This window comes from Hyperolius riggenbachi, chromosome 12 (genome assembly GCF_040937935.1).
Source record: "Hyperolius riggenbachi isolate aHypRig1 chromosome 12, aHypRig1.pri, whole genome shotgun sequence".
NCBI classification, from domain to species: domain Eukaryota; kingdom Metazoa; phylum Chordata; class Amphibia; order Anura; family Hyperoliidae; genus Hyperolius; species Hyperolius riggenbachi.
In genome coordinates, this window is record NC_090657.1 from 168,655,958 (window position 1) to 168,670,931 (window position 14,974).

At 45.6% G+C, this 14,974-nt stretch overlaps 1 protein-coding gene across 5 annotated transcripts in view; it reads left to right on the top strand.

Annotated features, from left to right (window-relative positions):
- Window positions 1-14,974, top strand: part of SYCP2 (synaptonemal complex protein 2) — a 198,514-nt gene that overhangs the window by 35,640 nt on the left and 147,900 nt on the right. For all 5 annotated transcript variants that reach the window (XM_068263662.1, XM_068263657.1, XM_068263661.1 and 2 more), the window contains exons 10-14: window positions 6,829-6,971; window positions 7,053-7,105; window positions 12,190-12,235; window positions 12,515-12,610; window positions 12,695-12,755. In XM_068263662.1, the coding sequence (XP_068119763.1) occupies window positions 6,829-6,971; window positions 7,053-7,105; window positions 12,190-12,235; window positions 12,515-12,610; window positions 12,695-12,755 (399 nt within the window). The remainder of the gene's footprint in view (window positions 1-6,828; window positions 6,972-7,052; window positions 7,106-12,189; window positions 12,236-12,514; window positions 12,611-12,694; window positions 12,756-14,974) is intronic.

Here is a 14,974-nt window from a genome sequence, read left to right on the forward strand (position 1 = left end):
ATAGACAAGAGTTTCAGTAGCCAGCATGCTACTCCTCCAAACACCTTTTCTGACTGCCTGTCAGAGCAGCCCTTATGAATCTCATTACCTGAGCTGAACAGCCCAGAGGAAAACAGGTGTGGCCCGAGGTGGGATGGGAAGGCCCGCCCATCCTTCCCTCCCATCCCAGGAGTCCGGCCCTGAAAAGAAAAAAAAAACACACAGGCAGCAATTGCTTGCTGCCTAAAAAACCCGGGCTCCTTTCCACGGACCACACGTGCTTAAAGGGACCAGAGTCCAAACAGCGGGGAAACATATCTCCCGTCCAGCACCCAGCCTTGATGACCTCTACATATCCCCCCCCTCTGCCTCAACCCCGAGGAGGCGGTGGAGGCACTTTGACCCACCATGCAATGAACTCGGGAAAGAGCATCAGCGTTCTGATGCTCTTTTCCAGGCCTGTGTTCCACCAAAAAGTTGAACTCCTGGAGAGAGAGAAACCACCGGGACACTCTGGCATTCGTACCCCTATTCTGTTTCATCCAATACAGAGGTGCATGGTCGGAAATGAGCCTGAACTTCCTGCCCAGCAAATAGTAGCGCAGGGAGTCCAGAGCCCATTTTATGGCCAGGCATTCTCTCTCCACAACCGCATAGTTTTTCTCAGCCGCTGTCAGCTTCCTACTGAGAAAAACTACTGGATGTTCCTCACCATCAATCACCTGGGAGAGCACCGCCCCCAATCCCACATCTGAGGCATCTGTCTGCACCACAAACTCTCGGGTGAAATCTGGGGCTACCAGGACAGGATTTTGGCACAATGCTAACTTTAACTCCATAAACGCTTTGTCGGTTTCCCCAGTCCATTGGATCATTACTGACTTGCGGCCCTTCGTCAAATCAGTCAAGGGGGCTGCCAGGGTGGAAAAATTGGGGATGAAGCGTCTGTAGTACCCCACTATGCCTAAGAAAGCACGAACCTGCTTCTTACTGATGGGGCGGGGCCATTCCTGGATTGCCTCAACCTTGTTCACTTGGGGTTTCACCAACCCCTTTCCGACAATGTACCCCAAGTACTTCGCCTCTTCCATACCTAGGGCACATTTCTCGGGGTTCACTGTGAAACCCCCTTTTCTCAACGCATCCAGGACTGCTTGTACCTTCGGCAAGTGGGACTCCCAGTCTGAGCTGAAAATGACAATGTCATCCAAATAGACTGACGCATATCTCTGATGGGGACGCAGCAACCTGTCCATGACTCTCTGGAAGGTGGCGGGGGCAGTCTGCAACCCAAAAGGCATCCGCTTGTATTGGAAATGCCCCTCGGGTGTGGAAAATGCAGTTTTTTCCCGAGCTTCCTTGGCCAAGGGTATTTGCCAATACCCCTTGGTCAGGTCTAATGTGGAAATGTAACGAGCAGGGCCTAATCTTTCAATCAGCTCGTCTACCCGGGGCATCGGATATCCATCAAACTTGGACACATCGTTCAATTTCCGGAAATCATTGCAGAACCGCCAAGTTCCGTTGGGCTTGGGTACCAACACTATTGGGCTCGACCAATCACTCTGTGATTCCTCAATGATATCCAGCTCTAACATCCGTTTTACCTCTTCCGACACGGCCTTCCTGCGGGCCTCCGGAATTCGATAGGGCTTGATGAAAACTTTTGTCCTGGGCTCAGTTATAATGTTATGCTCGATCAAATGGGTGAGACCCGGCAAATCTGAAAATATCCCCCTGTTTCTCTGGAGAAACTCCTTCACCTGTTGAACCTGCGGCTTAGACAGGGTGGGAGCTATTTTCACACTCTCGATGCTGACCTGGGGCACCACACTCACACCCACCATAACCGGATCGGTTTCTCTCTCTTTCCAGAGCTTCAACAAATTCACATGATATAGTTGAAACGGTTTCCGTTTCCCAGGCTGATGTACCTTATAGTTCACATCTCCTATTTTTTCGATAATTTCGAATGGTCCTTGCCACCTAGCCAAAAATTTACTTTCCACGGTGGGAATTAACACCGCCACTCTGTCTCCTATCTGGAACTGCCTGACCTTTGCTGAACGGTTATATACGCGTCTCTGCGCTTCTTGGGCTGCCATTAGGTGTTCCTTGACCAGGGGCATTACCTTAGCAATGCGTTCTTGCATCTGGGAAATATGTTCCACCACGCTTATATGGGGACTGGACTCACTTTCCCAGGTCTCTTTTACCAGGTCAAGCAACCCCCTAGGTCTGCGCCCATACACCAATTCAAATGGGGAAAAACCGGTGGAGGCCTGGGGCACCTCCCGGACAGCAAACATTACAGCAGGTATCAAACAATCCCAATCCTTTCCGTCTTTTTGTACTACTCTTTTTAACATCATTTTCAGAGTTTTGTTAAACCGCTCAACCAGTCCATCTGTCTGGGGATGGTAGACAGAAGTTCTCATCTGTTGGATTTTGAACAATTTACATAAATCAGCCATAACTTTAGACATGAAAGGAGTCCCCTGGTCCGTAAGGATTTCCCTGGGAAAACCCGTCCGAGTAAACATATTGAATAACTCACGGGCGATGGCTTTGGACGTTGGTTTCCTCAAAGGGAATGCCTCAGGGTAACGGGTGGCATAATCGAGCACTACCAGGATATATTGGTGCCCCCTTGCAGATTTTACCAAGGGTCCCACGATATCCATAGCAATGCGCTCGAATGGAACCTCTATTATTGGCAAGGGCACCAAAGGGTTTCGAAAACGGGACATTGGCGCGGTTAACTGACAGGTTGGGCAGGAAGCACAAAAGTTCTTTACATCGGCCTTTAAACCCGGCCAATAAAACCTGTCAGCAATCCGCGCCTCCGTTTTCTCAGCCCCCAGGTGGCCTCCCAATGCTTCGTTGTGCGCCAAATCTAGTACCATCCTCCGAAAAGTTTGAGGAACCAGCAGCTGTTCTACCACCTCGTCTCTTACTTTTGAGACTCGATACAGTAGATCTCCATGTACTGAAAAATGGGGAAATCTCTCATCAGCCCCAGGCTCCTGGGACACTCCATTCATTACGGTTACCTGCTCTCTAGCGTGGGACAGCGTTGGATCTCGCATCTGTGCAGTAATAAATGTCCCTTTTGATACATCCAGATCGGGGAGCATAGATTGGGGAGAAGATTCCTCATCATCCTCGCCCAACATAATTTGTAATGGGGAATCTTCCCCCCCCTCAGAAACCTGCTCAGGGTCCCGAACTGGATGTTCGAACATCCTTTTATCAACTTGCGCCAATACATTATCATTTTTTAATAACATATTTTCTTTCAAACCTTGACCATCAATCTCTATTGGAGAGGGAGTAGGGGCTAAAACATCTCTAACAGAAGTCCCTCTTACCCTCTCCAAAAGTTCCCAAAACAGTGGAAAGTCTCTTCCCAAAATCACTTTACACATTAGGTTCCTTACCACTCCCACGGCATGAGTGATTGTCCCACAGTCAGTCGCCATTAGTACGGGAACCACCGGATAAGTCTTTGTGTCTCCATGGATGCATACCACCTTCAGTGGCTTTAGTCCAGAAATAATTTTCGTTTTAATTAGATCAGCGTGCACCATGGTCACCATACTGCCTGAGTCCAGTAAGGCTTTCGTAGGTACCTGGTTCACACTGATAGTGCAAACAAAGTTTTCCTGGCACCCCGCCAGGCACACATCATGAGCAAAATATGAAACCCTCCGCAGTACATCACACTGCATGGGCTCCTCCTGTAGTGGACACTGGGCTCTGGTATGGCCCCATGCAGAACATCGCCAACACTGGATAGCACCTCCCCTCCTAGGTGCAGCAACAACAGGTGGCAGACCCTGAGTGGCTCCTGGGGGCCCTTCCCTGTTACTGGAGGTGTTGGTTCCAGGGTTCCATGCAGCACCCTTTCCAAAGGAAGAGAACCTAGCCACACGGGATGAGGTGGGGCCCGCCTGACCCTTTGGGGATAGCAGATCCTCCACGGCAGTGTATCTCTCTACCATCTCCACCAGCTGCTCTGCTGTTTTGGGGTCCCCATGACTGACCCACCGTTGTAGGTTCACTGGTAGGGCACGCAGAAACCGATCCAACACAAATCGCTCCACCATCTGGGGACCGGTGAGGACCTCTGGTTGTAGCCATTTTGTCGCCAGTTGAACTAGGTCATGCATCTGGGACCTGGCTGGCCGATCCAACAGGTATTTCCAACTGTACACCCGCTGGGCCCGAACCGCTGTTGTTACACCTAGCCGGGCCAGGATCTCCGCCTTTAACCGATCATAGTCCAGAGCGTCTGCAGGGGTGAGGTCGTAGTAGGCCTTTTGGGGTTCTCCTGTCAGGAACGGTGCAAGGAGTCCAGCCCATCTGTCTCTCGACCATCCTTCGCGCTCTGCAGTCCTCTCAAAGGTCTTAAGAAAGGCTTCCACATCATCGGTGGGCGTCAACTTCTGCAGAAAGTGACTGGCTCTTACGATCGCTTGGTTGCTAGGGGCAACTCCGGCTGCCTCTCGCCCTTGGGCCATCTGCCGCACCGCCTCAAGTAGCATTTTAGCTTGTGCTTCCGAGGCCTCTCGTAGGGCTTCTGTGGCTTGCTGTTGTGCCGCAGCTTGCGCCTCTGCGGCCCGCTGTTGAGTCGCTGCTTGTGCCTCTGCGGTCTCCCGTAGGGCTTCTATAGCTTGCTGATGTGCCGCAGCTTGTGCCTCTGTGGCTTGCTGTTGGGTCACCATGCTCGCCTGCTGGGCCACCATACTCTGCTGCAGCTGTAAAGTTGCCAAGGCCAACTGCTTCACCACTTCCTCCATGATGCACACAAGAAGACTGGCCCTTTAAATGTCACTTTTTAAATGGAACTTTTTTTTTTTTTTTTTTTTTCTTCTTCTCTGCAGTGCTGCGCTGCCCGCATCCGAGCACCAGTTGTAAAGTTGGGGTTCGCAGCCAGCACGCAGTACACAGTTAGTATAAAAACAAAGTCCATTTATTTAACCAGCAGGGTATTAAACAGCTTGAAATCAGCAGTAAAAGGAAAATAACAGGAAGCTTACTTCAGCTTTGGTAAAGGTAAAGTCCAGTTTGTTCAGATACAGCAAGTCTCCAACAGGACCAAACCACACATAATTCACAGTCCAGTGTGTGGCCTGGCCTTCAGCAAGCTTTCAGCAATCTTATTTGTAATACTCTATAGACAAGAGTTTCAGTAGCCAGCATGCTACTCCTCCAAACACCTTTTCTGACTGCCTGTCAGAGCAGCCCTTATGAATCTCATTACCTGAGCTGAACAGCCCAGAGGAAAACAGGTGTGGCCCGAGGTGGGATGGGAAGGCCCGCCCATCCTTCCCTCCCATCCCAGGAGTCCGGCCCTGAAAAGAAAAAAAAAACACACAGGCAGCAATTGCTTGCTGCCTAAAAAACCCGGGCTCCTTTCCACGGACCACACGTGCTTAAAGGGACCAGAGTCCAAACAGCGGGGAAACATATCTCCCGTCCAGCACCCAGCCTTGATGACCTCTACAGTGCTAAGGGCCTCATTGGTAGGAAATATCAGGACACTATGGCTATATTGAACTTTAGGCATTCTTATTACCTATCCATGTTGTAGAAATAAAGTCTCTTAGGCTTTGTTCACACCTCAAATCGGGAATCGCTGAGGCCAGTGTTTTGTGAGTATTTTTTTTCCCCAGCCCTTACCTATGCGCAGGCAGCTGATAACGACTGCCTCAGACGATAATCAGGCGTGTGTACAGAGGCGTCCAAACCACGACGCGCAAGTGATTCACCTGGCGGACCAACTTACCCCAGCGATGGCCAACTTCATGCCATTCCTCTGCGCGCTGCGGGACTTCACGCAACCGCCTCTCTGTCGTCCCTTCATCAGCTACACAGCTAACTCGCATCTGTGCAACCTGGACCCAAGGCCCATGTCGCTCAAGGGGATTGGATCCCGATCCCCTATGGGTGACATCCATCAAAGGTGTGTACACACCTTTAGGGCTTGTTCACACCTAGGGCGTTTTCGGGGTTTTTTTAAGCGCCAGTGATTTTGAAAAACGCCCTAAAAGCACTTGTGCAATGATTCCCTATGAGAGTGTTCACATCTGCACGTTTCGATTGCTTTCCGCTGACCAAAGCGCTGCCTGTACCATTTTCGAGGGGGATTTGACTCATTGGAAGGTATAGGAAATCGCTAAGCGCTTCAAAAGGTGCTTTGTATAGCGATTTCCCAAGCGCTTTTAAGAATAAATACAATGGACTTCATTCACTAACACAAATAGCATGCCTTATCAAAGTTAGCACGCCTTATTAAAGTTAACACGCCTTATCAGAGTAGCACAGCAAACTTATGCCTGCTAATTTGCAATGACAATCTCCTTTAGTCCTGCCCTGAGCCCCTGCAGGTACGTAGCGCTCACTATGCTACTCTGATAACATGTGTTAACTTTGATAAGGTGTGCTAACTTCGATAAGGCATGCTATTTGGGTTAGTGAATCAAGCCAATTGTATTTATTCTTTTTCGGGTCAAAGAGTTCACTTCCTGACTGATGTCAGTAATTGAAAAAACAAATCGCTCTGCAAAAGTGCTTAGAAAAGCCCTTTACAAAAAATCCTTGCGCAAAAAAAAAAAGTTGTGCACAAAAATGGAAGCGCTGGTAATTTATGATGTGAACAAGGCCTTATAGTTGTTCTGCTGTTTTGTTGGTGAAGGCACTTTGTTGTTTTTTTTTTTTTTTTTTTTTTTTTTCTTCTTTCTTTCCTTTTTTTTTTTCCATATTATTGGAATGTTGCTCCAGCATTTGGGAAAGCTGTTAATAGCTGTTTATATTGATGTACATTGGAGCGTTCTTACTTTCCAGATTATGATCTACAAGTGGCAATCACAGAAGCTTTGTGCAGAATGACCTCCGAGGCTCAACGAGAGGAGCTCTGTGTACATTGGTTCCCAATGGAATTAGTCACCAATGCCTTCAGGAAGATAAAGGATGCGGCGTTTGAGACTGTAGGTCCCGCCAGTGCTTTACAGTTACAAAGCATTTAAAAGTTGTGTCTTGTCTGATTCATTTTATTTCTGTTTTCCTAGGATTGCAGGAAATTCCTTAATCTGGTGAACGGCATGCTGGGAGACAAGCGGAGGTTATTTATGCCAGAACAGCGCCCATTGCCTTTAATATACTTGTAGTAGGAAGTTTTCAATCAGGACAATAGCATCTATTTGGCCACACTTTAAAAGATTTGAAGAGTAAAATACAATACCATACACTGTATACTTTATTATAACACCAAGATTTTTTTCTTCACAAGTTGCCCCTCTGAGCAAAATGTCAGTTTACACTCTGGTTACTCAGTTTACACTCTGGTTACTCAGTTTACACTCTGGTTACTCAGTTTACACTCTGGTTACTCAGTTTATACTCTGGTTTATCAGTTTATACTCTGGTTTATCAGTTTACACTCTGGTTTATCAGTTTACACTCTGGTTTATCAGTTTACACTCGGTGTCTTGTTGTTTCTCGGTTTACACTTAGGTTTCTCAGTTTACATTTGGGTTTCTCGGTTTACACTCGGTTTCTTAGTTTACACTCAAGCTTTTCAGTTTACACTCAAGCTTCTCAGTTTACTCTCATTTACATTTGGGTTTCTTGTTTTGCACTCGGTTTTCTCAGTTTAGACTCTGGTTTCTCGATTTACACTTGAGTGTCTCGGTTTACACTCTGGTGTCTCGGTTTACACTCGGTTGTCTTGATATATGCTTGGGTTTTTCAGTGTATGCTCGGGTTTCTCAGTTTACACTCGGGTGTCTCGGTGTATGCTCAAGTTTCTCAGTGTATGCTTGGGTTTCTCGGTTTATGCTCGGGTTTCTCGGTTTATACTCTGGTTTATACTCATTCCCTGGTGCCTAGTGGCCGCCTGCCCTCTCTCCCTGCATTCCCTTGCTGAGTACAGGCAGCAGGGGATGAACACAGTGCCTTGGTTTCCCTGTGTTCTGTTTGTGTTGGATTCAGCCTCTAGTGTTTGCAATTTATGCTGTACTTCCTGCACGAGCTACAGACACTAGCTTGCTTTACCATGAAATTATCACACAATCAGAAGGTTGCATGGCTCAATTGCATTTTACATTTTTTATGGAGGAGAGAAAAAAATGTAATTGTTAACTCACAAAAACCTTGCATAGCACCACAATTTACTATGCGATGTTATAAATGATGTTGTGTCTGCACTCATTTATCTATTACTCAAGTACAAATGCTGAGAAAATTGTGCAACAGGACGGATGTTTGTGATTGGGCAAAATTTGACCACAGTCGCTTTCCCAGATGTAAACACACCTGTGCAATTTTTGTTATAGAACTGGCATTTTTGTGACTCACAAGTCATACTAAACGGATTGAAAACATACAAAGCAATTAAACAATGCTCTCTGTGTGAAGTCAGTGCAGAGTGATTGTGTTTGCATAAGTTCCATCCTATGGTAGTGAGTGATGGGCTGTGCTTCCACTAGCTGTGCTGCGTCTGTGAATTACTGAAGATGCAGGTCAGATTAGAATGTGCTGCCAGGGCAAGTCATATTTCAGTACATCTGAGTAGATCGGTGTTTCTCAACATTGTTATTACGAAAGCTGATGTTTACCAAGTTCCCCCGGGTAGTGTCATCTCCAGTACTCCTCTGTACATACACAGTGTGTATATATATACACACACACACACACACACACACACGTTTGCAAAAGTATTCGGCCCCCTTGAAGTTTTCCACATTTTGTCATATTACTGCCACAAACATGAATCAATTTTATTGGAATTCCACATGAAAGACCAATACAAAGTGGTGTACACGTGAGAAGTGGAAGGAAAATCATACATGATTCCAAACATTTTTTACAAATAAATAACTGCAAAGTGGGGTGTACGTAATTATTCAGCCCCCTTTGGTGTGAGAGCAGTCAGTTGCCTATAGACATTGCCTGATGAGTGCTAATGACTAAATAGAGTGCACCTGTGTGTAATCTAATGTCAGTACAAATACAGCTGCTCTGTGACGGCCTCAGAGGTTGTCTAAGAGAATATTGGGAGCAACAACACCATGAAGTCCAAAGAACACACCAGACAGGTCAGGGATAAAGTTATTGAGAAATTTAAAACAGGCTAGGCTACAAAAAGATTTCCAAAGCCTTGAACTTCTCACGGAGCACTGATCAAGTGATCATTCAGAAATGGAAGACGTATGGCACAACTGTAAACCTACCAAGACAAGGCCGTCCACCTAAACTCACAGGCCAAGCAAGGAGAGCGCTGATCAGAAATGCAGTCAAGAGGCCCATGGTGACTCTGGACGAGCTGCAGAGATCTACAGCTCAGGTGGGGGAATCTGTCCATAGGACAACTATTAGTCGTGCACTGCACAAAGTTGGCCTTTGGAAGAGTGGCAAGAAGAAAGCCATTGTTAACAGAAAAGCATAAAAAGTCCCGTTTGCAGTTTGCCACAAGCCATGTGGGGGACACAGCAAACGTGGAAGAAGGTGCTCTGGTCAGATGAGACCAAAATGGAACGTTTTGGTAAACTGCAAAATGGTATGTGCGGCGGAAAACTAACACTGCACGTCACTTTAAACACACCATCCCCACTGTCAAATATGGTGGTGGCAGCATCATGCTCTGGGGGTGCTTCTCTTCAGCAGGGATAGGGAAGCTGGTTAGAGTTGATGGGAAGATGGATGGCGCCAAATACAGGGCAATCTTGGAAGAAAACCTCTTGGAGTCTGCAAAGACTTGAGACTGGGGCGGAGGTTTACCTTCCAGCAGGACAATGACCCTAAACATAAAGCCAGGGCAACAATGGAATGGTTTAAAACAAAACATATCCATGTTTTAGAATGGCCCAGTTAGGGCTCGTTTCCACTCGAGCGAATCTGCATGCGTTTCCTGCATGCAGATTCGCTCAACCAATACAAGTGGATGGCGCCGTTTCCACTTGTCAGGAATTCTGTGCAGCTTGCTCTGCAGAAAAAATGTGCACAGCAGAGCCGTCAGAATTCGCACGCCGCACACCCGCACGCGAATCGTCGGTAATGTAACTAAATAGGAAAACCGCAAGCTCTTTAATCTTGCGGTTTTCCCGGCGTTTCCGCGTGCGATTTCGTCTAAAAACCAAATCGCGTCTTTAAAACCGCGGGCGATTCCGCGTGAAAATCCGCATGGAAACGTCAACGAATCCGCAACCGCATGCAGATTCGTTGACGCGGTTCCCGCGAGCAAATCGCGCCGCTCAAGTGGAAACGTAGCCTCAAAGTCCAGATCTAAATCCAATAGAGAATCTGTGGCAAGATCTGAAAACTGCTGTTCACAAACGCTGTCCATCTTCTATTAATATATCTGTAATACCTGGCATACTTGTATAATTTCTTCTCTTCCTACCCTTGTTACTATCACTATGTTCCCTATATGCACCGTGGGATTGTCAAGAAAAGTAATTTTGTTGTGTTACACAATGACAATAAAGTGCTTGAATTGAATTGAATCTAATCTGACTGAGCTGGAGTTGTTTTGCAAAGAAGAATGGGCAAAGATTTCAGTCTATAGATGTGCAAAGCTGCTAGAAACATGCCCTAAAAAACTGGCAGCTGTAATTGCAGCAAAGTGTGGTTCTACAAAGTATTGACTCAGGGGGCTGGATAATTACGCACACCCCATTTTGCAGTTATTTTTATTTTTTTAATGTTTGGAATCGTATGATTTTTGTTCCACTTCTCACGTGTACACCACTTTGTATCGGTCTTTCATGTGGAATTCCAATAAAATCGATTCATGTTTGTGGCAGTAATATGACAAAATGTGGAAAATTTCAAGGGGAACGAATACATTTGCAAACCACTGTATGTTTGTTAGGAGTGCCTCATAATTATGCATGATGCTTTCCAAACATTCTCTTATACTTAGACTAACTTTCTGAGGCTTATTATGTATGATTATTATTTATAAAATTGTTATATATTGACTGCAACAATTTCAAGGAGCCGTACACAATAAGTTGGGAACGGAGTATATATGGCACCATATCTGATGGACCACATTGTGCAGTGCTCCTGCGTGACAAGCCACATTGTGCAGTGCTCCTGCGTGACAAGCCACATTGTGCGGTGCTGCTGTGTGACAGGCCACATTGTGCGGTGCTGCTGTGTGACAGGCCACATTGTGCGGTGCTGCTGTGTGACAGGCCACGTTGTGCAGTGCTGCTGTGTGACAGGCCACATTGTGCAGTGCTCCTGCGTGACAAGCCACATTGTGCAGTGCTCCTGCGTGACAAGCCACATTGTGCGGTGCTGCTGTGTGACAGGCCACATTGTGCAGTGCTGCTGTGTGACAGGCCACATTGTGCAGTGCTCCTGCGTGACAAGCCACATTGTGCAGTGCTCCTGTGTGACAGGCCACATTGTGCGGTGCTGCTGTGTGACAGGCCACATAGTGCGTAGCTGCTGTGTGACAGGCCACATTATGCAGTGCTGGTGTGTGACAGACCACATTGTACATTGCTTCTGTGTGACATTCTACATTGTGCGGTGCTCCTGTGTGACAGACTATGTAGTGTGGTGCTCCTGTGTGACAGGCCACATAGGCCTCAATTCACTAAGCTTTATCAAACACTTTATCAAACGTTTGATAATTTACCTCATGAGTAAAATCTAATTTTGAATTCACTAAGGTGTTATATATTTAGCGAATGTTTTATGAATAAATCTCTAACACCTTAGTGAATTCAAAATTAGATTTTACCCATGAGGTAAATTATCAAACGTTTGATAAAGTGTTTGATAAAGTTTTGTGAATTGAGGCCAATGTGTGGTTCTCCTGTGTCACGGGACACGTGCTGCCCTATTGCCATAAGTGTGCATTTTTTTCTCCCCATGTGCACCTGTCAAGAAACCTAAGCTTTGTGCCAGTGAGACTTAATTATTTTATTTCTTGCCATCAGCACCCAGTGTACATGAAAGATTACAGCATACAATTACTATGGTTTCAAATTAGGGAAATCTTAACTTTTTGCCTTTTTTATAATCCATAGTTGGGTGTAGCTTTTAATGTAAAGGCTGTCTTTAGTTGTGAGAATATGTACTTGTACAGCGTTGAGGAATATGTTAGTGTTTTCTGTCAATAATAATGATATAATTGTGTTGCTTTTGATTTGCTGTAATGAACATTGAGCTGAATTGTTGTTTCCGCAGAGTTTTCACCTTCCCCTGCCTATCTGCACACCTGGAGGATCACAAGGTAACGGGACAAAATCGGGAACGTAACGAGCGAAAATGCCAATATTCTTTTTGCATTCATTTTTACAAAAATAACTTTTCCGTGAATTTTTCGCTGTAAAACATTGTGTTTTTTTTTTTTTTTTTGCTTTGAAATATCACGGTTTCCACAAAAACGCAAAAATAATAACTATTTTCTCAAAATTGAAAATAGCATTTTCAATACAAAAATAGCTTTGGCGAAAATTTGCACGCAGTTCTGCTGGCCACACCCACTGCTTACTATACACGTCTCTTCCAGCTCCAGACACCGTGTGATGACAAGCTGGAGGAATTTTGGATGGACTTCAATATGGGGACGCAGAGCCTCTCCTTCTATGTGTCAGCGGATGGCGAGGTAGTATGTTTATCTCCCTCTTATGCCGTTACCTTCCGGCCATCACCACACTTACTACACACAAGGCATTGTATTGTTTGGCAGGAGCAGCACTGGGAAACGGTCAGCATCACGGAGAATGAGGTGGAGGTGTACAGCATAGAAGGTACTCTATCTGCCCCTGCAGGGAATGAAGGGATGTAACCTTTTGCTGCTGGGTAATGCAGTCAGCTGGGTCTCTGGTCTCTAAAATCTTCTAGTTTTTTTTTTCTGTGTTTTCTATTTCCTGACTTTTGCAATACAGTACTAAAATCTTTTCACTTTCTAATCATGTCAGTTGCTCGATAATTCCCAGGAGAGTTGATCCAGGGATTTATCTGACTGCCATCTGGAGTCAGGAAGGAATTTCTCTCTTATGAGGCTAATTTGGTCTCATGCCTTGTCAGGTTTTTGCCTTCCCCTGGATCAACTGGAATATGTGCATTTTCAGGATGGTGTCTTTTTTGTTGTTGTTGTTGTTGTTGTTGTTTTTTCATTTGTTATTCTGGTTGAACTTGATGGACGGAAGTCTTTTTTTTAACCAAACTATGTCAGAAGCTTGACTTCCCTCATCCGTTTTCACATGACCGGTACACTTTCAATGCATTCTTGCAAAAATATAGTAAACAAACATGTTTATCTATTCAATTGTATTACAGTGTTTTGCAAAAGTATTCGGCCCCCTTGAAGTTTTCCACATTTTGTCATATTACTGGCACAAACATGAATCAATTTGATTGGAATTCCACGTGAAAGACCAATACAAAGTGGTGTATGTCAGGAATATAGCAGCTAGTTATGAGGCTGATGATGTAAGGATAACAGGAACATATTTCTTTCTTTTTTCTATCTGCTGTATATTTTGTCAGAGGTGTAGGTATGTCAGCCAGTCTGGCTTTTGGAAGGTGTCACCTGGATAATGTGAGCCTGTATGTTGATTAAATTTGCATTTGGGGCAGAGATCAAGGGAACTGCCATTGTCTTCATTGAATAGACCAGTCACCTTCAATAGGCAAAGGAACCTAGACAGTCATTAGGAACTGTCTACCTAGCCACTAGCAAGGAAACACTTACTTAGACAATTACCGGACCAGGTTGAAGCCCACACAGGTGGTCAGCTACCTCTTAGTCTGAATAGTGGGCTGGAAGTGGAATTGCTTTGAAATCTGTAAGTGTAAACAGGATACTTGTTGTTCTCAAGATACAATTTTTTGCCTGTGGAAAGCAGAGGATGGGAATGTTGAAAGCTCTGACATTTGCATGTCACAGCTAGCCCAGATGTGACAAGTGGCTCGGCAGACTGTGATGTCACAAACGGGGAAATTGCGTTAGTTTTGGGGATGGAACATTCAATGCCCCAGGCACCAAATGGGCCTATAAGAACCTGCACAGGTCCTTCACAACTGGTAGCTCTCTGGAGATAGCAAGGACGCTAAGGGCTGCCCGACTACTGGTCGAAGCAGCGTGCTCCCGCCAATGACGTTCAAACAACGCGGTAACGTTTATTTGTCCCTTTTATTTCGGCAACCTGTCTTGTGTGTATCTTTGTAAACTCTTAATTTTGTAACTTTTTATTTTGTTTTTTGTAATCTTTTGTATATATTCTTTTCTGCATTGTTCCACTTTTTTCCTGGAATATTAAATTGTTATTTAATAAGCTTGACTTCTGCTGTACTAAACTAACACTCATAGCCTAGAAGAGACTGAAGTGTAACCGTGTATAAGTTCATGCCTGATTGTATGATTGAGCGACATTACCGTATGAGATTGTAATTGCATTATGTGTATAGGGCACTTCTGCGCTCGACAGCCGAGTGGGAAGTCTAAAAGTATCGTTCGGAACGACTGTTAGTGGTTTTGCTTCACTACAATGTAAGATTGCAACTGTGTGTGCGTGGCGTTCTCGTATTCGGCCTAAGCGCAAAGCTGACCCAAATATGAAAACGCAGATTGCGTGTTGAGCACTCGACAGCTGAGTGGACGTGTCTAGCAACGGCTAGTGGTGGCAGTAGGAAGTGTTTGAGGGGTCCCAGCCTTGTTGGTAGCTTAAATAAGGCTGCTCCCCGATTGATCTGGTCAAACCCGCAGTCGGGAACCGTATACGCAGGCGTGCCGCGGGCCGGTTCCTGACAGTGTACACATGAGAAGTGGAACGAAAATCACACATGATTCCAAACATGTTTTACAAATAACTGCAATAGGGGGTGTGTGTAATTATTCAGCCCCCTGAGTCAATACTTTGTAGAACCACCTTTTGCTGCAATTACAGCTGCCAGTCTTTTAGGGTATGTCTCTAGCAGCTTTGCACATCTAGAGACTGAAATCCTTGCCCATTCTTCTTTGCAG